Below are 27,728 nucleotides of genomic sequence, written 5' to 3' on the forward strand. Positions count from 1 at the left end.
CTCTCACGGAACTCCCACACACACTAAACACTCACACTCTCTGTATTAACCATACCCCTCTCTCTTCCAGTGGGAAGCGTTCTCCAGCCCAGAGTTGAGTAACATCCTGAGGATGCTGGAGAAGGAGGAGACTGAGCGGGTGTGTTCCGTGACACGTCGGTACAACAACTACAGACTCAAACTGCAGGAGGCCATGAGCGCAGCAGGGGGGCCGGGGTAACTACTGCCCCTGGAGGAGAGGAGGAGAGAGGGCTGGGAACCAATAGCCAGTCTGAGGGACACTGAGGGGGAAACTGGTCCAACCTGATTCAGAAACTGGAGAGAGACAGAGAGCTGGAATTAACTCCAGATTGTACCAGTGTACCCTGTGTGCAATACACTGGATGGACAATAGAGGGCAGCAGTGGTTCCACTGCAGTCAGCCTGGACTTCATTCAGGAGCACTCAAGAGACTAGCTCCATGTCTTTACTGAGTAGGCCTACACCCCTGTGTGCCATGTTCACTCTTCTGTTCACTCTCTTCTCATCCTCCTGGTTAGTGCATTCTCTAGTTGTATTTTTATTCTTTTAGAATGACCTTTTCGAACATGAATGATTCAAACACCGAAATAATTGATTCAATTTATTTGTACTTTTTATTTAATTGGAGTATGCGTTGGTTTGTACATATTGTAGTTGTAATTTATGTGGATGACGCTTTGTTCTTTTTCTTTGCTGACATGGTTTTGTGTTCTATGAAGGCGTGGCAGCAATCCAACCCCTATAGGGACCTAGTGTGCTCACTGATTTCTCTCACAGGGGTTAATGCACAGAAAACACATTGGCAACAAAGGCTAGACTGGTTTATCATAGAAGTGACTCTGTATTAAAGGTAACTGAGATGGATAAGATGAGTGATTGTATTTAAACTGAAGGTTGTGAGGGTCTTGAAAGGAGAAGCATATTTGGTGTAGAGTCAGTCACAAGCTGTTTGGGGTTTAGAGGTCAGAATGGGAGTGTTACAGCTTGTGACCAGACTGACAGTTAGTGGAGTTTGAGCTGACCGCTCACCTCTGACATCTGGACATGCTGTGAGGACGGAAAGATTTTAGGAAGTTGACCAATGGTTTTAGAGGAAGTAGAAAAGAAACTTAGAAAGCTGTGTAAGAAAAAACATGAGAAATGAAATGGATGTGACAAACGAGGGTTTTGGGCGTTCCGTGTTAAGAGATTGTCGATGCCGAGAAAGTTCAGGGCCTAGTTTAAACCACCTCTGTTGGAGCCAGTGCCAGGCCTGTGGCCACAGATAACATGGTTAGGAATAGCAGCAAAGGACAATGGCTATATTGTTCCTGTTCCTCTGGTATTCATATAACATGGCTACATCTGTTCTAATCTGCTGTAGAGCTGGTAAGAAATGCTTTAAATCAGCCTTCTGTTGCACCAGCGTGTGACCTCTGAACCCTGAAGCAAAGCTGCATGTGTCATGCTCTCTGCATGGGACATCAGGAAATGAATGTGCTAACTGACCAAAGAGACTAGTCCGTTATCGTGGAGGTGAAGTCACATGACCATGTGTTCATCTGTCTCCTTGACTAGGAGAGAGAGGCTAGAACTTGTTGCTCTGAGAAGTTCTTTGCATTTTGCCTCCCAGTCCGTCTCTCTACCAGGGTTGTATTCATCTTCTGGTAGTTATAGGAGGGTGGTCATTTGAACCGAGACTGTCCATCTATTGCAAAGTACATCATTTCAATGGACAGAGCAACAAGTGAGCGCATTTTGGGCCATCAACCCTCAGCACCATATCAAAACACACTGACCAAATGCAAGAATATATGTTGAATTGGCACGTTTTAAAAGCCTTGTTGTATATCTGCCAGTGTACTATATGACGTTTTTCTGATGGTACTGCGGTGGTTGCCATGTTTATCTGTATAGAAAGAGTAGTGGTTGTGGTTATATAGCCCCACCTTATGGATAAATGCTGTAACTGTTCTCTCGGTCTTCACCTGCGTCAAACTGTTTATCTAAAGCCTGTTGGTGATATGATGTGCTGTTGCTTTCTGTGTTCCTGTTCTATAACTGAAGATATTCTAAAATGTTTAGATTTATTTTATGTTTTGCCTGGTGCAAGCTCTTAGAGGCCTCGTAAAAAATGAAGGGAAAATGTTATAGCTTGAGTTTATAAGGGGTTACACACCCAGAATTTAATGTGTTTAATCACTGTGTTAATGAAATTAGATATGGTAAAATCATCTTTATTTTAGATCCTAAAGCCATTCTTTTTTTTGTAAGCCCTGCTAAATGGTGTTGCAAAGCAGTGTTACATTGACAGATACCACTGGCCCTGTGTTAGCACATCTCAGCATCAGGGCTTTGAACCAGACCAGTTCATATCTATCTACAGCGCTCCTATCGGACCAGTTTACTGTCTACTGAAGCTTCTGGGCACTTTACCTTTGAATTCAGGGATTTTTCTTTTCTCCATTTACCAGATGCCGATCTTCCACTATAATTCTAGACGATGTATCATAATTAGGCCTTATTGAAATACGAGTGGCTTTTATGAAAGATGTTAGGTGCTTCTAAAACTTGATATTTATACAAGCTCCTGTATGATTTGTTAGACTGTGAAATTTGGTTTATCTTCAATTGTATCATGTTATGGGCAGTGCTGTCTGGTTGGCTTTTAAGTCTGTTGTAGGAATATGACTGCTAAGGTAACCCATATAAATATACTATAATGCATGCATTATCTACTCTAATGCATATAGGTCTACTATGTATCTTTCATGGAACCATAGGTCAGTACTGTTGAACTTGGAAATGTATGAACAATTTATATAGATATACATAAACTAGATGGATGCATAACTGTATTTGCCAAAGATCGCCCCCCCTGTGTCTTCAGCTATGCTCTTGTAATGTTCTATGCTGCAGTGCTATATGCAGAGACTGTAAGATCTATACATGGAATGATTCTGCTGACAGTGTTAGTGATGGTTCAGTACCAGGATGTGGATGAACACAGCTGCTGCTCAGCTTGGAGGAGACGGGATGGAACTGACATGTTATAATGAAAGACTTTGCTATATTCTATTTATATTATTGATGATGCAGGTTTATTTTTGTAGGTAACTGTTTATTTTTGGATTGTTACCAAATGTGGCCTTTTTCTTCTCTAAAGGATTGAATTCATCTATTAAAGTTGAAATTGTACAAAACAAATTGTATTTGTGAATCCACTGATCTGGCCACTGAATGAAACATGCAGAACTATAATGACGAGACCTGACTGCACTCCTGTAGGCAGCTCCTAAAGGGGCAAGCAGCAGTTGCTACATAAGATGAAGTATTTGTCCACGATCCGGTACATGTAGCCGTACCAGGGGTAGCTCATTCAGGTGTTGCAGTAGGAAAAGGGCTGTGCAGCATAGCAGGAGCATCTGCAGCAATAGGTCGACAAGACAGCGGTCGCCCAGGTGTATCATCTGCTCATAGATCTCGGGTTTATACACCGGCATGTCTTTGCCTGTGTACCCGGGATCTCAATCTTCAGAGGGTCTGTGGCGTGACCTTCTTCCTGTGGACTTCGGAGGCTGTGCCAGTGTCAAGCGGGCTCTTCATCATCCCGCAGATCTCTGCAGTCAGGTCCTTGGTGTAGGTGGCTGTGACCTCAGAGCTCAAAACTTACAGGTCCTGCTCTCCTTCCTCTGAGACCGAATAGCATCTCGTTAATGTTATGGGGAGGGCTCTCTAGGGGCTGGGCAGGGGCCGGCCAGACCATCTCCTCAATTGTATACATTTAATCACTTTCAAATTCATAAACAGCTATGGATGTTATAACAGATTATATGATTATACATTGTTGTTTACATCGACCTTGTTTACAAACATCGGAGCAAAGCAAGCTTATATTTGGGGTTCTTACAGGACAGTTAAAGGGCAACTCCACCACTTATCAACTTAATTTGTATTATTTCCAGCACAATACCAGTGTCAACATGTGAAACGGCGCATTTCTCTGTTTTGTTAAAGTGATTTTCAAATGGTGAGATTTGCGGTGACGGAGCATGAAAATACCCTCCCTTGGGCTAGAAACTCGTTGTAGGTTTTGAAAATCCGTTTTTTACTTTTAATCCTACCTACCCTGTGATGACACAAAGAAGCATTTCTTTTAGGACCTTATCTTTTTTTAAACGGATCATATAAGCACACTGTTTAAACGTACAGTATGTAGACACTGGTTTGGTGCCGCAGGTGATATGAGGTTGAAAAGTGGCGGAATTTACCTTTAAACTAAGCTCATGAAGCATTTCTAGGTTAAATTCTAAAAGAATCAATGGGTACATATCATTCATACTTAAGTCCAAAAATGAATGTAGACTGAACAATTTTACGCAAAAGCAACAATTTCAATGGTTTTACTGACTTACAGTTCATATGAGGAAATCAGTCAATTGAAAATAATTCATTAGGCCCTAATCTATTGATTACACATGACTGACATCTGTTGGTCATAAATGGTAGGGGCGTGGATCAGAAACCAGTCAGTATCCGGTGTGACCACCATTTGCCTCATGCAGCGCGACACGTCTCCTTCGCATGGAGTTGATCAGGCTGTTGATTGTGTCCTGTGGAATGTTTTCCCTCAACATTTCAATGGCTGTGCGAAGTTGCTGGATATTGGCGGGAACTGGAGCACATCGATCCAGAGCATCCCAAACTTGCTTAATGGCTGACTTGTCTGAGTATGCAGGCCATGGAATTGTGTACAGATCCTTATGACAATGGGCCTCAGGATCTCGTCAAGGTATCTCTGTGCATTCAAATGACCATTGATGAAATGCAATTGTGTTCATTGTCTGTAGCTTATGCCTGGCCATACCATAACCCCACCGCAACCACGGGGCACTCTGTTCACAGCTTTGACATTAGCAAGCTGCTCGCCCACACGACGCCATACAGGTGGTCTGCGGTTGTGAGACTGGACGTCCTGCCAAATTCTCTAAAACGATGTTGGACGCGGCTTCTGATAGAGAATTGAACATTCAATTTTCTGGCAACAGCTCTGGGGGACATTTCTGCAGTCAGTATGCCAATTGTCCGCTCCCTCAACTTGATACATCTGTGTGTAACAAAACTACACTTTTTAGTGGCCTTTTATGGTTCCCAGCACAAGGTGCACCTGTGTAATGATCATGCTGTTTAATCAGCTTCTTGATATGCCACACCTGTCAGATGGGTGGATTGTCTTGGCAAAAGATAAATGTTCACTAACAGGAATGCAAAAAAATTGTGCACAACATTTTAGACATAAGCTTTTAGTGCATATGGAACATTTCTGGGATCTTTTATTTCAACTCATTAAACATGGGACCAACACTTTAGATTTTGCATTTGTGTTGAGTGTGTGTATATACCATAATAAAAAATGACATTTAGCAGACAATTTTATCCATAGTGACATGTTTAAGTATGTTGGTCCTGGGAATTGAACCCACTACCCTGGCGTAGCAAGTGCCGTGCATTACCAACTGAGCTACGGAGGATCTTCATGAAGTCCTTAATCAGGGCAGAAGCCTTATCTTACATGAAAATAAAATATCCATCAAGGCACCCCCAAAAAAATCTCAGTATTACTTTTTGACTGCTATGAGGTTGCAGGTCCATAAGTCCATGCCTTGCATATGCAGGCACATGCACCGATAGAGGTCTGGGTGCCTGAGCACCTGCCATTCTGCCTTATGATAAAAGTGCCTGTTCAGATTGGTGCTGTTTTTTTCTTCAGTTTCAGGGCTTTATTCAATCTGTATCACTGAAGAGTTACAGATTGTGTGATAGACTGGTAAAAGATCTTTATAGTTCTATTTTCTCTTTTGTTATATAATTGTAGGCTGTAAGACTAGACGATCTCCCATCTAAAAACACTGACCCCTAGTGGTCTGAATTTTGCCTTTGACCTCAGGCCATTTTTATCAACAAATATGAACATATCCTTTCCACAGGTTATCAGCTTGCACTTAAGATGTTACCTTTGTTGATGATGCTTAAGCATTGCGGTTGAACCAAAAGATGACATGTAACAAAGATTAAAAAGATTAACACCATATAACACCAATTTGTAAGTCGCTCTGGATAAGAGCGTCTGCTAAATGACTTAAATGTAAATGTATATACAAAACAGTGGCGGTCAGTGCCATTTAAGATGAGGGAGGGCAATTGTTTTTTTCATGACCATGACCTTATTTCTATTACAGTATATTGGATGACTCTCATTCATATTCCAATCACCCAGTTCAATAAAACAGCGATAGGTTTAGGTTACTACATGATACTCAAATTTTCCCTATACCCATCATGAGGTTGCTACAACCAAGCCTACGAATTAAAGTTTACAATGTAGGTGCACACAGGTCGAGAGACAAATCTGAGGTGACCGACAGTGACATTCAGTACCTCCTTGAACACTCTCGCCTGCATCTAGCTGATCTAGGGTGTAATCATTAGACCAACAGTTGCAAACGAGAGTTTCTATTGGACAAATTCTGATCCCCGTTTTGTTCCCGTTGCTTCTGTTTAAGAAACATTTTTCAACAGAATCAACGGAAAAATAGATCCCTGATTACAAGGAAACACTGTTTGCTTTCATAGCAGCCAAGTTGTATTCCTTCTCGCATCTCTCCTCCTCTCACCTCTTCCCTTATCTTGTGGACTTCAATGCACAACACATCAGCTGTATGTGACCTGCCCAAAAAAACTTTCCAAGCCAAACATCTACACACAGCCTACATCGTTGTCACCATATTAGCTAAAGTATCGTCAAAGTCAGCATAGCTAATAGAACTAACCTGTTAGTAAACCCGCTACAGTCATGCAGTAACGTTACAGTGTACAGTCAGTAAGCAGTTACACCGGTGGCAATAAATTACCAATACCAAAATCTTGCCTTGACATAGAAGAGTTCCAGTGTTGTGTTGGAAAGTCATAGCCAGCCAGATAGCTAACATAGCATCCCTCTGTTTGAGAAGGGTGTTTCAGTAGGCTAAACTAGCTAGCGGCATTTGCTAGCTAAGTAAGTGAAACTGGGAAAAAATGACAATCTCTCTATTTCTCTCTTGCTTCTTCATTTTGGAAGAAATTAACAGAAAAACTGTTCAACTATTGTCTCTCTGTCTTTGAGTCAACTATTCACCACATTTTATACACGGCAGTGCTAGCTAGCTGTAGCTTATGCTTTCAGTGCTAGATTCATTCTCTGATCCTTTGATTGGGTGGACAAGGTCAGTTCATGCTGCAAGATCTCTGATAGGCTGGAGGACATCCTCTGGAAGTTGTCATAATTACTGTGTAAGTCTATGGAAGGGGATGACAACCATGAGTCTCCTAGGTTTTGTATTGAAGTCATTGTACCCAGAGGAGTACGGAAGCTAGTTATCCTCCGGCTACACCATGGTACTACCCTACAGAGTGCTTTTGTAGACACTGTAGACCTTCTTTGAAAAATAGTGTGTTTAAATCAATTATTTGGTATAGTTTTACCAAATTATTTTACCGTATTTAACTAGGCATGTCAGGTAAGAACAAATTCTTGTTTTCAATGAAGGCCTAGGAACAGTGGGTTAACTGCTTTGTTCAGGGGCCAAACGACATATTTTTACCTTGTCAGCTCAGGGATTCGATCTTGCTCTAACCACTAGGCTACCTGCTGCCTAATAATACCAAATACCTAATAAGGATAACTTTTTTAATGTTTTACAATTTATGAAATCACTGAGGAGGATGGTCCTCCCCTTCCTTCTATGAGGAGCCTCAACTGATACAAAAGTATGTGGATACCCCTTCAAATTAGTGGATTTGACTAACTCAGCCACACCCGTTGCTAACAGGTGTATTAAATCGAGCACACCGCCGTGCAATCTCCATAGACAAACATTGGCAGTAGAATGGCCTTACTGAAGAGCTCAGTGACTTTCAACGTGGCACCATCATAGGATGCCATCTTTCCAACAAGTCAGTTCATCACATTTCTGCCCAGCTAGAGCTGTATCGGTCACCTGTAAGTGCTGTTATTGTGAAGTAGAAACATCTAGGAGCAACAACAGCTCAGCTGCGAAGTGGTAGGCCACACAAGCTCACAGAACTGGAATGCCAAGTGCTGAAGCGCATAGTGTGTAAAAATCATATGTCCTCGGTTGCAGCACTCACTAATACTACTCAATAGTTCCAAACTGCCTCTGGAAGCAACATCAGCACAATAACTGTTCATTGGGAGCTTCATGAAATGGGTTTCCATGGCCGAGCAGCCGCACACAAGCCTAAGATCACTGTGCGTAATGCCAAGCGTCGGCTGGAGTGGTGTAAAGCTCGCCGCCATTGGACTCTGAAGCAGTGGAAACGCGTTCACCATCTGGCAGTCCGATGAACGAATCTGGGTTGGGGGATGCCAGGAGAACGCTCTCTGCCCCTATTCGTAGTGCCAACTGTAAAGATTGGTGGAGGAGGAATAATGGTCTGGGGCAGTCTTTCGTGGTTCGGGCTAGGCCCTTTAGTTCCAGTATAGAGAAATCTTAGCAATTCAGCATACAATGACATTCTAGACAATTCTCTGCTTCTAACTTTGTGGCAAAAGTTTGGTGAAGGCTCTTTCCTGTTTCCATGACAATTCCCCCGTGCACAAAGCGAGGTCCATACAGAAATAGTTTGTTGAGATCGGTGTGGAAGAACTTGATTGGCCTGCACAGAGCCCTGATCTCAACTCCATCGAACACATTTGGGATTAATTGGAACGCAGATTGCAAAAGCCAGGCCTAATCAGGCGACATCAGTGCTCGACCTCCCTAATGCTCTTGTGGCTGTATGGAAGCAAGTCCCTGCAGTAATGTTCCAACATCTAGTGGAAAGCCTTCCCAGAAGAGTGGAGGCTGTTACAGCAGCAAAGGGGGGACCAACTACATATCAAAGACCATGATTTTGGAATGAGATGTTCGATGAGCAGGTGTCCACATACTTTTGGTCATGTAGTGTATATATACACTACCGGTCAAAAGTTTAGAACACCTACTCATCCAAGGGTTTTCTTTATTTGTACTATTTTCTACATTGTAGAACAATAGTGAAGTCATAAACTATGAAATACCACATATGTAATCATGTAGTAACCAAAAAATTGTTCAACAAATCAAAATATGTTTTAGATTTTAGAATCTCCAAAATAGCCACCCTTCTTCAAAATAGCCACCCTTCAAAATAGCCTTGATGACAGCTTTGCACACTCTTGGCATTCCCTCAAACAGCTTCACCTGGAATGCTTTTCCAACAGTCTTGAAGGAGTTCCCATATATGCTGAGCACTTGTTGGCTGCTTTTCCTTCACTCTGCGGTCCAACTCATCCCAAACCATCTCAGTTTGGTTGAAGTCGGGTGATTGTGGAGGCCAAGTCATCTGATGTAGCACTCTATCACTCTCCTTCTTGGTCAAATAGCCCTTACACAGCCGGGTGGTGTGTTGGGTCATTGTCCTGATGAAAAACAAATAATAGTTCCACTAAGCGCAAACCAGATGGGATGGCGTATTGCTGCAGAATGCTGTGGTAGCCATGCTGGTTAAGTGTGCCTTGATTTCTAAATAAATCACAGACAGTATCACCAGCAAAGCACCCCCACACCATCACACCAACTCCTCCATGCTTCACGTGGGAACCACATGTGGGGCTCATTCGTTCACCTACTCTGTCTCAAAGACACGGCATTTGGAACCAAAAATGTCAAATTTGGACTCATCAGACCAAAGGACAGATTTCCACCGGTCTAATGTTCATTGCTCGTGTTTCTTGGCCCAAGCAAGTCTCTTCTTGTTATTGGTGTCCTTTAGTAGTGGTTTCTATGCAGCAATTTGACCATTAATGCCGGATTCACGCAGTCTCCTCTGAACAGTTGATGGTGAGATGTGTCTGTTACATGAACTCTGTGAAGCATTTATTTGGGCTGCAATTGCTGAGGCTGAACTTATCGTCTGCAGCAGAGGTAACTCTGGGTCTTCCTTTCCTGTGGAAGTCCTCATGAGAACCAGTTTCATCATAGCGCTTGATGGTTCTTGCGACTGCACTTGAAGAAACTTGAATTGTCTGACCTTCATGTCTTAAAGTAATAATGAACTGTCGTTTCTCGTTGCTTATTTGAGCTGTCCTTGCCATAATATGGACTTGGTCTTTTACCAAGTAGGGCTATCTTCGATATACCCACCCCTACCTTGTCACAACACAACTGTTAGGCTCAAACACAACTGTTAGGCTCAAACACCCTCTTCAAAGGGGGGGACAGTCTTGACCCAAACTGCTACAGACCTATATCTATCCTACCCTGCATTTCTAAGGTCTTTGAAAGCCAAGTCAACAAACAGATTACCGACCATTTCGAATCCCACCATACCTTCTCCGCTACGCAATCTGGTTTCAGAGCTGGTCATGGGTGCACCTCAGCCACGCTCTAGGTTCTAAAAGATATCTTAACCGCCATCGATAAGAAACAATACTGTGCAGCCGTATTCATTGACCTGGCCAAGGCTTTCGACTCTGTCAATCACCACATCCTCATCGGCAGACTCGACAGCCTTGGTTTCTCTAATGATTGCCCTGCCTGGTTCACCAACTACTTCTCTGATAGAGTTCAGTGTGTCAAATCGGAGGGTCTGTTGTCCGGGGTTAAATTATTGGGGGTGCCACAGGGTTCGACTCTCTTCTCTGTATACATCAATGATGTCGCTCTTGCTGCTGGTGAGTCTCTGATCCACCTCTACGCAGACGACACCATTCTGTATACTTCTGGCCCTTCTTTGGACACTGTGTTAACAACCCTCCAGGCGAGCTTCAATGCCATACAACTCTCCTTCCGTGGCCTCCAATTGCTCTTAAATACAAGTAAAACTAAATGCATGCTCTTCAACCGATCGCTGCCTGCACCTGCCCGCCTGTCCAACATCACTACTCTGGACGGCTCTGACTTAGAATATGTGGACAAGTACAAATACCTAGGTGTCTGGTTAGACTGTAAACTCTCCTTCCAGACTCACATCAAACATCTCCAATCCAAAGTTAAATCTAGAATTGGCTTCCTATTCTGCAACAAAACATCCTTCACTCATGCTGCCAAACATACCCTCGTAAAACTGACCATAAAACCGATCCTCGACTTCGGTGATGTCATTTACAAAATAGCCTCCAATACCCTACTCAATAAATTGGATGCAGTCTATCACAGTGCCATCCGTTTTGTCACCAAAGCCCCATATACTACCCACCACTGCGACCTGTACGCTCTCGTTGGCTGGCCCTCGCTTCATACTTGTCGCCAAACCCACTGGCTCCAGGCCATCTACAAGACCCTGCTAGGTAAAGTCCCCCCTTATCTCAGCTCGCTGGTGACCATAGCAGCACCCACCTGTAGCACGCGCTCCAGCAGGTATATCTCTCTGGTCACCCCCAAAACCAATTCTTCCTTTGGCTGCCTCCTTCCAGTTCTCTGCTACCAATGACTGGAACGAACTACAAAAATCTCTGAAACTGGAAACACTTATCTCCCTCACTAGCTTTAAGCACCAGCTGTCAGAGCAGCTCACAGATTACTGCACCTGTACATAGCCCATCTATAATTTAGCCCAAACAACTACCCTCTTTCCCTACTGTATTAATTTATTTTGCTCCTTTGCACCCCATTATTTCTATCTCTACTTTGCACATTTTCCACTGCAAATCTACCATTCCAGTGTTTTACTTGCTATATTGTATTTACTTCGCCACCATGGCCTTTTTTTTTTACCTTCACCTCCCTTATCTCACCTCACTTGCTCACATTGTATATAAACTTATTTTTCTACTGTATTATTGACTGTATGTCTGTTTTACTCCATGTGTAACTCTGTGTTGTTGTATGTGTCGAACTGCTTTGCTTTATCTTGGCCAGGTTGCAATTGTAATGAGAACTTGTTCTCAACTTGCCTACCTGGTTAAATAAAGGTAAAAAAAAGTTTTAAACACATTTCTTGCCACTAGGGGGATGCCATTTTGACATAGCACAAATGTGTACCCAATGTAAACGGCCTCGTAATCAATTCTTGCTCGTACAATATGCATATTATTCTTACTATTGGATAGAAAACACTCTCTAGTTTCTAAAACCGTTGGAATTATGTCTGTGGGTGAAACAGAACTCTCTCTGCAGCGAAATCCATGACAGGAACTGCGAAGGTCTGAAAACTAGACTCTGCTCTCGGATCAGTTTAAAGCTCTGTATGTATCCTATGGGTCGACATGAACTGCACCCGCCTTCCCCTGGATGTCAGCAACCAATGAGAAGTGGAATGGACTTTCTGCGTAGTTCCCAGAGTTTATAAAAGGCCAAGGAGCGAGAGGACCTATCTTTTCAACGCTCGCCATTACGCAAAGCAAGACCTCAGGATGGCATTTTGGAACGCTCAGTTATTGACCTTAGATATATCCGTCTGTAATTTAATTCGTTACAGGTGTTAGAAACATCATAACGAACTTATTTTAAACCGAGATATATCAGTTTATGCGAGTATATTGCTATTTTCGGAATTTCCTTAGTATTGAGTATAACGTTTTGGGCATGCTGTTTGTTATAGCTACTTGTTAGATGCTACTTCCGAATTTGAACACGACTTTTTACAACCAAGCAACAATTCTTTTGGACAAAGGACCACTTCGCCAAGATTCTGATGGAAGCTCGTCCAAAAGTAAGAGCTATTTATGATGTTATTCTGTATTTATGTGGAAAAATGTGAACATATTTGTCCGCCATGCGGCACTAGTCTGGCTGTAACGCACACTGTATGTCTAATAACGTTAATTTTAAAAATCTAACTCAGCGATTGCATTAAGAACTAATTTGTCTTTCAATTGCTGTCCAACCTGTATTTTTTTTGTCAAGTTTATGAATAGCTTTCGATAAGAGTAGGTGCCTTTCCAAGATGGCGCCGGCCAGAATGCATGCCCTGTTGCCACTGATCGCATTGTATAACCACGGTTTGTGCTGCTAAATATGCACATTTTCGAACAAAACCTATATGGATTGTGTAATATGATGTTACAGGACTGTCATCTGAAGAATTCTGAGAAGGTTAGTGAAAAAATTAATAGCGTTTGGTGGTTTATAACGTTATTGCTATTTTTGCCTTGAATCAATGCTGCTGTGTGACTGACTATTGTAGTAAGCTAAGATAACGCTATATTGTGTTTTCGCTGTAAAACACTTAGAAAATCTGACATATTGGCTATATTTACAAGATCTGTGTCTTTCATCTGCTGTACGCTGTGTATTTTTAAGAAATGTTTTATGATGAGTAATTAGCTAATACTCGATGGTCTCTGTACTTATTCTAGTCATTTTAGTGACAGTTGTGATGGGGGCTGCAATTGTAAACTATGATTTATACCTGAAATATGCACATTTTTCTAACAAAACCTATGCTATACAATAAATATGTTATCAGACTGTCATCTGATGAGGTTGTTTCTTGGTTAGTGGCTATTTATATCTTTATTTGGTCGAATTTGTGATAGCTACTGATGCAGTAAGAAAATGGTGGAGTATGAGAGTGGTGTCTTTTGCTAACGTGGTTAGCTAATAGATTTACATATTGTGTCTTCCCTGTAAAACATTTTAAAAATCAGAGATGATGGCTTGAATCACAAGATGTGTATCTTTCATTTGGTGTCTTGGACACTATTTTATGATATCCCTGTAACTTTAGGCTAGGCTATGCTAGTCAGCTTTTGTGATGGGGGTGCTCCCGGATCCGGGTTTGTGAGGCGTTAGAGGTTTATAAGAAGGAAAGAAATTCCACAAATGAACATTTAACAAGGCACACCTGTTAATTGAAATGCATTGCAGGTGACTACCTCATGAAGCTGGTTGAGAGAATGCCAACAGTGTGCAAAGCTGTCATGAAGGCGAAGGGTGGCTACTTAGAAGAATCTCAAATATAAAATATATTTTGATTTGTTTAACACTTTTTTGGTTACTACATGATTCCTTATGTGTTATTTTATAGTTTTGTTGCCTTTATTTGTCGACAATGTAGAAAATAGTAAACAAATAAAGAACTCTTGAATGAGTAGGTGTGTCAACTTTTGAGTGGTACTGTATATGTTAAATGTTAGCTACAGGAGCATTAGATAATTAGCTATGAATGTATTTTTTGGGGGAGGGGGGCACCTTTGAGCACCAGCCCCTCCAAAGGTCTGTCCATGGCCCTGCTCATATGGTTCTACAGTTATTGTATCTGAATATAAAGCTGGAATTCTGACCAACAGGGTTGCTCTCCATATCGCCAGTCTGGTGGACTTTGGAGAAAAGGTTCCTCTCATCCAAACTGAAAATCACTGTGTATCAGGGAATGTGAAAGATCTCACATGGAATGAAGGCCACCTTATTTACAAAGCCTTTATCTACTCTTTATGCAAAAACAATATGAGCGAAGGAAACTAACTAAGGATTCTGATGATAAGAAAACTTAGGGCAGGTCAACGGACATTTCCTCTCAGACCAATTTACAGCCAATGACCTTTTAAATGTTCAAATCCATTCATCCTCAGTAAGATCAACCTTATCCAAATAGTGAGCACATAACAATATCATATACTTTACATCTTTTGTAAATATATTTTTTATTTAACCGTTATTTATCGAGGCAAGTCAGTTAAGAACAAATTCTTATTTACAATGATGGCCTACTAAAAGGCCTCCTGCAGGGACGGGGGCTGGGATTAAAAGTAAAAAAATATATAAAATATAAATATAGAACAAAGCACACATCACGACGTGAGACAACACAACATAAAGAGAGACATAAGACAACAGCATGGTAGCAACACAACATAACAACAACATGGTAGCAGCACAAAACATGGTACAGACATTATTGGGCACAGACAACAGCGCAAAGGGCAAGAAGGTAGAACATCTGATTATCTGACTAAGATTGCTGCATTTTTTGTTGATGTGATAAAATTAGGCTACAGAGAGCGAGAGAGAGAGAGACCATGCTCTTGCACTTGCAATCTCCGTCTTAAATTAGTAACCAATCATTACTTTCAATACAATTTCAATACGATTATTCAAATGACATTGTAACCTAATTACTTATTTGTTCACCTTTTGAGTCTAGCCTACGGTGTTTTATTTCATTTTAATGACGGTAGAGGGCCCTAGTGTCTTCCCGCTTCCATCTGCATCAGATGCAACGGTATGCAGCGCGCCAATATGCCATCAAAAACAGAAGTTCAGCAGCTCCACTCCGTGTCTTGCAGCTGACCCTCGTTTGGAGATACCTTGACAGTGCGGGTGGTTGACCACAGTTCAGTCTGCTTGGATCAGAGGACAAGTAGATGTGTCCACCTTGCGCTCCTAAGAATCTTCGGGAACGCTGCGTCCGAATCTGTTGGATTCGAGTCAAGACATCGCCTCGCCTTGTCACAAGCTGTAGAAACATTGATTAACTTTTGTTCCTCCATCGCAGCTGCTTTCAGAACAAGGATTGTTTTACGTTGACCAGTCGTTTGGTGAGTCAATCTTTTATTAGGAGATTAAGATTTCCTGTTTCAGAATGGAATGTCATTGGTCTCCAAAAGTAACTTAACTGAAGTCACTTGGTTGTTCATATGGCTACATTAAATGAGAGCTAAAACTGTAAAAACGACGTGAAGTAAGTCAGCTTACTTTATTTTATTTCATATCTATTTCTCATTATTTTTCTAAAGTAATTATGCAATCTCCCTTTCTATTTCCACATACGCGTTGGTTCTACGTCAGTAGCATGTCAATGTCAACTGTAGACTAATGACGTCACACATCTCCTACCTGTGGCCGACAACTATGATATGTTTTCTACGGTTCATATTGGATAGGAACAAATAATTAAAGCACAATCTGTCACATGCGGCAGCCTAGTGGTTAGAGTGTCGGCTAATAACCAACTGAAAGGTCGCTGGTTCGAATACCCGACTTGACAAAGTGAAAATCTGTCGCTGTGCTCTTGAGCAATAGGTGCAGTGAATCAAAGTAGGGTTATGTGACAATGAAACATCAATACACTAAAGAAAGGGCCAAACGCGTAAACAATGGATCAAATGCAGCCCATTATATTTTCACATGCAAATAGAACGGGGTTTCTATTATATCTGTAGGCCAATTAAAATGCTCAAGGAAAGACATTTCATGAGAGCAACATTACTTGAAGCTGTACTTTGTTTGTTCATAATATAAAACATGAGCAATGGAGTAAACTTCGTTTTTTGTTTGGTAATAATAAGACAAGACAGTTGTAGTAAGCCCAAAAAGGTATTTATAAGTCATATTCTTCCAAAAACAATGGGCATATCATTAATTGAAACAACTAGAAATTTTACATACTGTGGCTTTAATGTAGAAGATAGTCTAATATGTCAGTTAACCCCATTCCCTGTGCAAGCAGTGATAATTATCACATTGCTGCTGCTCATTTCGCATTCATGTCATCTAAGACTTGAGCTGGCTGTGTGGAGTGTTGTGTAACAGATCTGATGTTCTCAGAGTACACACACACACACACACCCTCAGACCAGGGTTCGCACAGGATTGGCGAGGGGACTGCCAAGGGGCAACCACTGCTTTATACCATAAGCTCAATGTGACAGAATGAAATAATGGAATTTTACATTGTGAGATCTTTCAATGTGTAGCCTATGATGTGCCCTTCGACTTACCACCTGGAAAGATTGGAATGCTATTGTATTATATTATCCAGGCAGGGTGCAGCACAATTAGGGTTGAACCTTTTCAACAGCTTCTTCAACAGATATGGAAAAGGGAACGTTGAAATACATCTTTGCTCATGTCATTTGCCACATTGACTGGTAAACAGTGCACACATCAGGCAGGTTTTTAGTGTCCCTTTGAAAAAGCTGTGGTTTTTGGAGGTCTTTCTTTAGCATGTGGTGCACTATGCTCAAAGCACTGACTCAGGTCTCCACCCGGGGTTTGGAAGCATTCGGCCTGTAATTCCATCTACTGAAGGAACTACGACACCACCCACATTCCCTGCTGACTCAACGTTAAATGACATAAATGGCACTGGGGACTGGGCATGGGCACAGAGCTCTGGCTTTGGTGTGGAAAGAAAAATACATGTGCTTATTTGGAGTGTTTAGACAAGGTCTCGCGTGTACAGCCCTCAGGTGAAACGCCAGCACGTTGAATTTTCCTCGTCCTCGCTTTTAACAGGCTCTGATGGTATTTTCTTAAGCAATAAATTTTAAAGTTGTGTAGAGCATAGTTTTACAGAGAGGCAATGCACCTATCGCCCATATATCTCCCCTCCCCTCCCCTCCCCTCCCCTCCCCTCCCCTCTCACACACATCACCATACAGTATGCTCAGATCTCACTATCGCCCAAGGCTCTTTGCGGCAGGATTCGTTATTCTTTTTTAAACTCCAGATGTGTTTAATTTGTCACCAAGTCTGCCCCGGCCTCGTTCTCCCCTGACCACTTAGCAGCCACTTAACGCAATCCATCACAGGACTTATTGAGCCTATTCATCTGGCCTCCCCTTTATTACAGATAGAGTGTGGGCCAAGGGCCAGGGAAGTGGCAATGACGTTAGCAGGATGATGGAGTTAAGTGATGGATTCCCCCCCCCCCCCCCCCCCCCTTGGTTCTACTTGACCAAGGTGGGTGCTCGGAAGAGCTATAGCCTCACGGATGGGGAATATTGTTTAAATGTTGTTGCAGCGTTGTGATACGTGTGTCTCCAAAGCGAGACAGCCGTTGAAGCCAGACAAGTAGACCGGGGTGTTCCAGTCTCGAACCTTCAGCTTCCCTTGGCAGGAGAGAAAAGTTGTGAGAGAGAGAGAGACAGAGCTTGGCACTGCAGCCCCTGGTGCAGCAGCATAAGGCTGTATAAACCCAGAGTGGTGGTGTGGCCTCAGAAAGAGCTCCTGGGTCTCTCTGTTTATTGGGTCTGGATGGGGAAATGGAGGGATAGATGATGTGAGGGGAGCGATGGAGAGGATGACCTCAGCGATGTTGACTGAGACACTCGTTTGCCACTCAAGCCCCTTTGGGAGGCTAGGACAGGGCACAGACAGTGCACAATCATACCATATAAGGGCTCAATTTGAGAGGGAAGGCTAGGAGAGTACTGTGTGACTGTACACAACAAGACAGTGAGGGGGTGTTATTGAGGGATGGCTGTCGATGGCACAAGTGCCAGGGTCTGAGAGAGATTGTGATTGGATAATGGGAGGTAATTCACCGCACTCCGTGATCTCAGCCAACCTGGTGTGACATAAACAGTGGCTGTGTCTCAAATGACACTATTCCCTATATAGTGTACAGGGCCCATACGCTCTAGTCAAAAGTGGTTCTCTATGTATGGAATAGGGTTCCATTTGGAACGCAGGCAATTTCACTCAGTATATATGGTGTACTGAGCAGCACCCATTTTATAAATGAGGGGGAAAATACGTAATTGGAGCTGCCAGCCCAGGACGTAGACATACATTTGTACTGTGTTAATTATACAGTTTTTATTTCGTAGTAAAAAAAAAAAATCGTTTCCCGTCATTCCTCATAAAAAGGTGAAGTGATGTACTATGCGTGATGTTTAGAGTTTATTTCTGTTAGTTATCTTCAGCGCCAGCAGCAACACAGATCAGCTGGTTTCTAGCTAAACAGATTAGTGCTGAATTGACTGTTATTTAGAGCACGGAATCAAATCAAATCCAAATCAAATGAAGTTTATTTTATATAGCCCTTCGTACGTCAGCTAATATCTCGAAGTGCTGTACAGAAACCCAGCCTAAAACCCCAAGCAGCAAGCAATGCAGGTGTAGAAGCACGGTGGCTAGGAAAAACTTCCTAGAAAGGCCAAAACCTAGGAAGAAACCTAGAGAGGAACCAGGCTATGAGGGGGTGGCCAGTCCTCTTGTGGCTGTGTCGGGTGGAGATTATAACAGAACATGGCCAAGATGTTGAAAATGTTCATAAGTGACAAGCATGGTCAAAATAATAATCAGGAATAAATGTCAGTTGGCTTTTCATAGCCGATCATTAAGAGTTGAAAACAGCAGGTCTGGGACAGGTAGGGGTTCCATAACCGCAGGCAGAACAGTTGAAACTGGAATAGCAGCAAGGCCAGGTGGACTGGGGACAGCAAGGAGTCATCATGCCCGGTAGTCCTGACGTATGGTCCTAGGGCTCAGGTCCTCCGAGAGAAAGAATCATTGGCTTTATTTCTGAATGAATAATTCAGAAGACTGCCCTCCCACATATGCGCTCTCTCTCTCTCTCTCTCTCTCTCTCTCTGTCTCTCTGTCTATCTCTCCCTCTCTCTCTCTCTCTGTCTCTGTCTCTGTCTCTCTCTCTCTCTGTCTCTGTCTCTCTCGCTCTCTGTGTCTCTCTCGCTCTCTCTCTCTCAGATACTAATGCACCTGCTAACAGCCTGCCACACAAAAAAAGGAGTATGTGACGCATATCAGTGGTGATGCTGTCGCGGTAACACTTCTGCAGATGGGCCTCATCCATCACTTCAGTTGGTGTGAGCGTGTGTGTGTGTGTGTGTGTGTGTGTGTGTGTGTGTGTGTGTGTGTGTGTGTGTGTGTGTCAGGGCTAAGCCATTGATAAACAGGAGCCACAGCATCCTGACACATCCACAGCTTCTCGGAGAGGTTCACTTTGCCTCTCCCTCCCCAGTGATATGGACCTCCTGTATATAATAAGAGATTATCAGAATGATGAACTGCCTGTCAGCATGAGGATAACCAGAAAGACCTGCAGCCACCTGTTACCCTGAGCCAAAATGGCTTACAGTGCATTGAGGGTCTTTAAATTAGCACACCATTGACAGCCATTTGACAGCCTCAAAATAAATTACACCTGATTTCTCATTACGAAGAAAACCACAGAGAATTATAACACTTACACCCATTCTACATTTATTTCATGCATTAGACATAAACATGCATTTCTCAGATCCAGAGACCTCATCCCACATAAAGTGGACAACCTCGAATCGCGTGCCTTTTCCATTTTTACGACTCACTGCCTTGGAAATTGTATATTAAAAGCTTCTCGTCTGTCATTTCACATAGATTCAGATCCCAGTAGGAAATAAACTACCGGTCCAAAATTTTAGAACACCTACTCATTCAAGGGATTTTCTTTATTTCTAGGATTTTCTACATTGTAGAATAATAGTGAAGACATCAAAACTATGAAATAGCACATATGGAATCATGTAGTGGTTTCTTCGCATCAATTCAACCATGAAAGCCTGATTCACTCAGTCTCCTCTGAACAGTTGATGTTGATGTGTCTGTTACTTGAGCTCTGTGAAGCATTTATTTGGGCTGCAATTTTTGAGGCTAGTAACTGTAATGAACTTATCCTCTGCAGCAGAGGTAACTCTGGCTCTTCCATTCCTGTGGCGGTCCTAATGAGAGCCAGTTTCATCATAGAGCTTGATGGTTTTTGTGACTGCACTTGAAGAAACGTTAAAAGTTCTTGAAATGTTCCGTATTGACTGACCTTCATGTCTTAAAGTAATGATGGACTGTCGTTTCTCTTTGCTTATTTGAGCTGTCCTTGCCATAATATGGACTTGGTCTTTTACTAAACAGGGCTATCTTCTGTATACCCCCCTACTTTGTCACATCACAACTGATTGGCTCAAACGAATTAAGAAGGAAAGAAATTCCACAAATTAACTTTCAAGAAGGCACACCTGTTAATTGAAATGCATTCCAGGTGACTACCTCATGAAGCTGGTTGAGAAAATGCCAAGAGTGTGCAAAGCTGTCATCAAGGCAAAGGGTGGATATTTGAAGAATCTCAAATATAAAATATATTTTGATTTGTTTAACACTTTTTTTGGTTACTGCATGATTCCATATGTGTTATTTCATAGTTGTGATGTCTTCACTATTATTCTACAATGTAAAAAATAGTAAAAATAAAGAAAAACCCTTGAATGGTGTTCTAAAACTTTTGACCGGTAGTGTACATCTAAGTTGATTTGTGACAAGCTGTTTCATATTAAAAGCCTTAAAGCCGTATTTGATGGTTTGTTTTCCCAGACATCCCAGCTCCCGTGTCTTGAACTGAGGATGGGTCGCTGATCCCGGAACCCGCTGTGCGATCTATCAGCTCTGTGATTGGTCCGTTCTGGTTCTGGTCGCTATCTGCTGCCATGGCGAAGAGCCCTGAGGTGAAACTGGCCGTTTTCGGAAGAGCAGGAGTGGGTAAATCAGGTAGGAGGACCGCTATCTGTCTGTCTGCCTCCCTGTCTGTCCTTTCGCTTTACAGTACAGTGTGTGCGTAATGCCTATCTGTTTGACTGTCTACATGATTTTCTGTCTGTTTCTCTCTCTGTCTGTCTTCCGGCTGTCTGCCTTTCCATGTTTGTGTTTTTCTCTTTGTCCATCTATTGGAGAGATATGGCTTGTGGGCTTATTTTTGTTAGAAGAGCAGTATTTGTTTTAGTTCCCATGTTTCAGTGATGTTTACACAAGAAACAATCTACTAAAATAACTTCTGATTGTCGTTCTGGTCTGAAGTACCCTTACTTTACCCAAGCCAATTCAACACATTCTGAATCACCGTTGCAAACTGGCTTAACGCTCCTGTATAGCCTAATGCACATGTCAAAAGGGGCACCATATTTAGTATGCTGTTTTGTATGATATCTGCAGTAGCTAACAAGATAATGAAGAGCATATGTCTCTTGCACGGCACAAATGAAGACAGATTGCTCTCCATGGCATTTGGAAATATTTCTTTGAATGTTATCCATGTTTAATTATCCCATTATGTAACACTGATGTATGTGAAGGTCAAATCAGGGACTGTTTTCCATGATAACCCATATAGTATTGTCAGTATTGTACACTGTACAGGCAGGCAACAGGGTTGTACTTTGCAATGTACATGTGTTATTAACCACTAATAGGTCATGTGGAATAAGGAATACCACTTTTATAAAAGGGAAGTATGAGTTTTACAGCCCAGCCCTGTACATTGCAAGACTTTACACACGTCATCCTCCTATGACAGCCAAATTCAACTGGCGGAGCGCGGCCGTGGTCCAGACCCAGAGAAGGACCGGAACGAACGGACCGAACAACATCTCGTTTAGTTATATAAAAGTAAATGAATCAGTTTTAGACAGCTTTCAAAAATCCACCGGGTGCCGCGGCCTCTCTAACTCAGCAACCCCTCTTTCTCTCTCGAAGCAACGCTCACCTCTACTAGTACCCCGTCTAACTCAATCGCGAGGTTATACTCAAATTACATGGGGCCACATCTTACCAAATCACATCACTGCAAATATCCTCTGCGGAACCTCGGGACAAGCAGGCAGAAAGAAACAGAAAGATTTGACCGCGGTTCAACTGTTAATAACGCAGATAGGAGCTAAGTTACCAGTATCTTTAATAATATGGCTTATTAAAAAAAAAAAAACATTTACGCCGAAAACAATAAATTCAAAGACGAGTAGACAAAACGTAATTCTTCCCACAACCAGCACAAAACCAATGTGCCTGATATGAAACGAGTCCGTAGCCCTCGTGAAAACTGCCAATGTTAAGCGCCATTATGACACCAAGCATAGTAATATCGATCCGATGTATACCCTAAACACGGAGGTGAGAACAAACAAGATTAACCAACTCAAAGGCCTTGTCAATTCCCTGACAGCCCAACTACATTTAATGGAGTGTTCACTGAGGATAGCCTGGGTTTTGGGAAAACACACAAAAAAAATTCTGACGCTTATTTGGTTAAAGAATGCATGTGTGAAGTTGCTGACACCTTGCTTGAAGCTAAACAAAATGCTGAGCACAGAGAAAAGATCAAACAGATCCCACTGTCTGATTCCACAGCAATGAGGAGAACTGAAATATTAGCTGAGGATTTATTAACTTAATAACTTGATGAGGCCATTCAGAATGCATCATGCATTTCATTAGCTGTGGATGAATCCAACAGATAACACTGATAATGCCCAGCTTCTGGTGTTTGTCAGATTGTATAATGAAACAAAGAAGGAATCCTGTGAGGAGCTGTTGGGCTTACCAAATCCAGAAGCACACACATGGTGAGAGGATATCCGTGAGGGATATCAAAGGGATGCTGACAAAAAGGGGGAGAGATCAGAAGTCAGTGGTCTCTATCACCACAGATGGAGCTCCAGCCTTGATAGGAAAAGAGAGGGGACTGGTTGCACGTTTGAAAGAGGACCACCCTAAACCTGACATCATACCACTGCATCACCCATCAATCTGTGCTGTGTGCTAGTCTGGGAAAAGAGAATTCTGAGGTCATGACAACGATGACACAACTTTTTGAGAGCAATAACACCGCCTGCTACGAGGCTTCCTGACAGAGGCCAACGCCAGTTTTGCACGACAATGTCATAATGCTCAGCAAAGGCAGGGTTTTGGAATGCTTTTGGGCCATTCGGGAGGAAATCAAAGCTTTCGTATCAGCGCGAAAGAGTGATAAGGCAACCCAGTTTCCTGAGTTGTTGGAAGATGAGGAAAAGATGGAAACAGTTGCGTTTTTGACCGACATCGCATCACACCTTAATCAACGATGTTAAGCTGCAGGGACAGGACAACACAGTGTGTGATATGATAACAGCAGTCCGGGCTGTCCGGAAGAAATTGGAGCTTTGATGACTCACTGTTGGAAGAGAACTGCTGCTGCTCATCGGGAACCCCTTCATGGTCACAAATGTGACAACGTTGCCAGGTAAGCACAACAGATCAGATGGGTAGATGTTGCAAAACTACAAATGGAGTTGATTGCGCTGCAATAAAAATGTGTTTTTGAAGGAGCAGGCTGGTGGTTGTAACCCTGTTACTTTCTGGAGAAAGATGGTGCCTGTAGCTGACGTCCACGTTCTCAAGAAACTGGCACTATACATCCTGACCAGGGTTTGGCTCCACATACAGCTGTGAATCAGCCTTCTCCACAATGAACTTTATTCAAAAACAAGTACCACGCCCGGGCTCACCAATGAACACCTGCACCATTGTCTGAGTTGCTCGCACACCATTGGTGCCAAAGTTCAAAGCATTCGCAGGCGACAGAAAGAAAGCAATTTCTCTCATTGATGCAAGAGCAAGGCCCAGAGTGGCTTATACATGAGTATTGCACGGCCCACAGTGACTTTCTGTGACTTTCTGATCACTCAGATGATTATCTTTATTCTCCAGAAAACATGCGCTGTATTTCAGGTAAGTATAATTGAATAATTCAAGGCCCATGTACAATGGTTCACGGTGCACTTTTTTCCTTCGACACCTGTGCAACCGCGTTTGTTCTTCAGCAATGATGCGCGTGTTTACATTCAACAAACAAAAAAAGAAGCTGTAATTCATTTCATTGTCTCATTTCATGTATTTAATGCACATTTTATACAGCGACATGTGTCATAAGTTGTAGACGACTATGTTTGTTACTACGCTGTACCACAGTGCCAATGAAGAACGACATCCATCCGAACCTTTGCCACCTAGGAAATTTGTGTCACTGGACTTCTGAAATAGCAGTTGAGTAGCCCTGTCCTATGACGTTCTTGTTGCCATTGCTAACTTCAGGAATTAGACGTATGCAGAAGAGATTTACATCTGATCATGGCTCACAGAAACAAATGTTCAAAACCACATGACTTACAACACAATAAACGAGAGAGAAGTACTGCTCTCCAGCACAGTGTACTGATAAAAGTCTGAGGAAAAGGGGGTGACGAGACATTTAGGCTAGCAGCTTTGTGGCGTATCAGGCAGCAGTTTGTAAAACATTTTCATTTGAAGACTCAATCCAAACTCGAAAGAAGAGGTCAGACATCAGTATGCTTCTCAGAAGTCCAGCCAGCCGTTGCGATTCTCAGACTGACGTCGTTGACCAAACAGTGTGCGGATGACAGCTTTAAATTGGTGACAGCCGCCTTCCAACGTACAAGAGAAAGTCACCGCCTAGTGAAAGGAAGATGACGAAACATTGGCACTTGGCCAAAGCTAAGTGCTTTTGCTCATTTTCTGTACAATTCAACAGATTCCGATGTCAATTATATCCAGCTCTGATCCCAACTCTTCAAGCGAGTAGAGGAAGATATACGTGCTGTGTTTTTCAACCATAGAGGCTTACTTACATTCAGCAAGACAGGGGTTATCAGTGGATGAGGAGAGAGTTTGAGTCAGAGAGAAGGTGGGTGTGATTGCTTTCGGAGAATTTATCGATAGCCTGGTTAACCTGACAGAACCACTGCGGTGTTTCCCGGAAGCCTAGACCCGGAGTTAAATTCCAAATTGACACTTGCATTAAGGACTTTAGGGTTAGAGTACAACGGGCAGTAGGCCATTACCCTACTTTTTTATTTTTTATACATTTATTTAACCTTTATTTAACTGGGCAAGTCAGTTAAGAACAAATTCTTATTTACAATGACGGCCTACCCTAACCCTAACCCGGACAACGCTGGGCCAATTGTGCGCCACCCTATGGGACACCCAATCACGGCCGGTTGTGATACAGCCTAGTTACCAACGTAATTAGAGCAATAAAAATCTATGTTTTGTCATGCCTGTGGTATACGGTCTGATATATCACAGCTGTCAGCCAATCAGCATTCAGTGCTCGAACCACCCAGTTTATAATACATGTATATATGATAAATATTACCACACTACACACTTGAAAGGGGATGATTCATCTTGTTGTCTCCTCAATAAGTAACATAGATTCTCGATGGGGTACATAACATCAGATTACTCAGACCTCACAAATATGGTTGTTGTTTATGATGACAATAGTCAGGATAACATACACAGTTACGCACATCCCACAGACTTTATATGGATATTTATTTTTTAAGCTGCAATGCTTGTTGACACAATGCCCACTTAACCCGGAAGCCAGCCGCACCAATGTGTTGGAGGAAACACAGTGCGTCTGGCGACCATGTGAGCGTGCACTGCCCGCAACCCACCACAGGAGTCGCTAGTGCGCGATGGGACAAGGACATCGCTGCCGGCCAAACCCTCCCCTAACCCGGTCGAAGCTGGGCCAATTGTGCGCCGCCCCATGGGTCTCCTGGTCGCGGCCGGCTGCGACAGAGCCTGGACTCGAACCCAGGATCTCTAGTGGCACAGCTAGTACTGCAATGCAGTGCCTTAGACCACTGCACCACTTGGGAGGCATTCATAAAAGGTACTTTTATTAGAGTTATTGCAGTATGAGTTGGCACAAAAACATTCTGGCTTCAGTGCAAACCTGTCGCCCCTTCCTCAAAAGGAATCTCCTTACATTGGAGTGAACAGTACATCTTCTGCCTTTGTTTCCAATAGATTCATGTTTTCCGTGGTGATTTTCAGACAGTCAGCATCACCTCCTTTTCCTTCTTGGTCTCCTGGAGACAGGATGATATTAATGGGCTCTATTTCTGTAAGGGAACTGGAGCGTGACTGCATATTAACGTTACACATGCACAATCACTGGATTGTTGGCCAGCAGAAAACATTTACTATGATAATCAGAAGATTGGTTGGTTCAGGGAAGGGAAGTTTCTTGGCTTGAGGAGGACGGTGTGTGTACATGTTTGTGAGACTTGGTTGGTTTGGATTGGTTGGTAAGACCCGGGTTTAAGTATTGTCTATCCCTGATTGGTGGTTCAGGGAATGGCATGGGACATTTCTTGGCTTGAGAACTCTGTGTGTTTGTGAGACTTAGTTTTGATTGGTTGGAAAGATGTCTTGACTTCCTTAGACACACATAGACCAAGGTCTAATAAAGCAACAGAGTATATTGACAGACTGTGTGGATGGAGTCTGTTCCAGGACTTCTCAGGCTTTGGTATATTGACTCATTGGAGAGATGCTGGAGTCTGGAGATGCTATTTGTCAAATAAACACACACTGGCAATCACACAAACTGGCACACACACACACACACACACACTCTTGTGGGATGTGAGGTGTCAGCGTGGCTCCGGCAGCGTGGTGTTTTTTGGGGGGGGAGTCCAAATAAAGTGGAAACAAGGTTTATTGAGTGCGAAATGTGGCCCCATAAAAGGGCCCGTCGACTAGCTCCCCAAACATCCTGCCTCTCTCTCCCTCCGCTCCCTCCATCCCTGCCTAATGGAGAAGAAAAGATAACAATAATAAAGTCTCCTGCCCGCTGCTCTCCTCTTCTCCTCTCAGCCCAGAAATATTGCTGTTTATGGTTTCCAACCCAACGCCTCAAGGAGACCATGAATCAGCTTAATGCAAGTGTCTTGTAAAAGAGATATATGTAAACAGTCTTTCACACCGAAAGGGCAAGGATGAGGAGTTGGGCCTTTGGAAAACAAAGAAACTGGCAGGTATTGCTGCCCCGAAGATGAACGTTCACCATATTTTAGGTGGTTATATTATAGACCACACAGTCAGTCTGTTGCTCAGCACTGAGTGTGCGTTATTTTGTTGTAGTCAGAGTTTTTTTATGACATTCTGGGAACAGGACCCCCCACATGTCTTGTTGTTTTCATGACATGCCCTTCTAACACACGTACATACAGTACCAGACAAAAGTTTGGACACACCTACTCATTCAAGGGTTTTTCTTCATTTGTACAATTTTCTACATTGTAGAATAATAGTGAAGACATCAAAACTATGAAATAACACATATGGAATCATGTAATAATTATT

At 42.7% G+C, this 27,728-nt stretch overlaps 2 protein-coding genes across 2 annotated transcripts in view; both read left to right on the forward strand.

Annotated features, from left to right (window-relative positions):
- Window positions 1–3,207, forward strand: part of LOC129838946 (ras association domain-containing protein 1-like) — a 70,145-nt gene extending 66,938 nt beyond the window's left edge. The window contains exon 7 of the mRNA XM_055906224.1: window positions 71–3,207. Coding sequence (XP_055762199.1) covers window positions 71–220 — 150 coding nt within the window. The 3' untranslated portion in view covers window positions 221–3,207. The remainder of the gene's footprint in view (window positions 1–70) is intronic.
- A 12,049-nt stretch (window positions 3,208–15,256) lies between these two features.
- The window catches only part of LOC129838447 (ras-related and estrogen-regulated growth inhibitor), a 50,236-nt gene continuing 37,764 nt past the window's right edge, over window positions 15,257–27,728 (forward strand). Inside the window, exons 1-2 of the mRNA XM_055905396.1 lie at window positions 15,257–15,559; window positions 21,111–21,284. Coding sequence (XP_055761371.1) covers window positions 21,224–21,284 — 61 coding nt within the window. The 5' untranslated portion in view covers window positions 15,257–15,559; window positions 21,111–21,223. The remainder of the gene's footprint in view (window positions 15,560–21,110; window positions 21,285–27,728) is intronic.

Source organism: Salvelinus fontinalis, chromosome 39 (genome assembly GCF_029448725.1).
Source record: "Salvelinus fontinalis isolate EN_2023a chromosome 39, ASM2944872v1, whole genome shotgun sequence".
Taxonomy (NCBI): Eukaryota; Metazoa; Chordata; class Actinopteri; order Salmoniformes; family Salmonidae; genus Salvelinus; species Salvelinus fontinalis.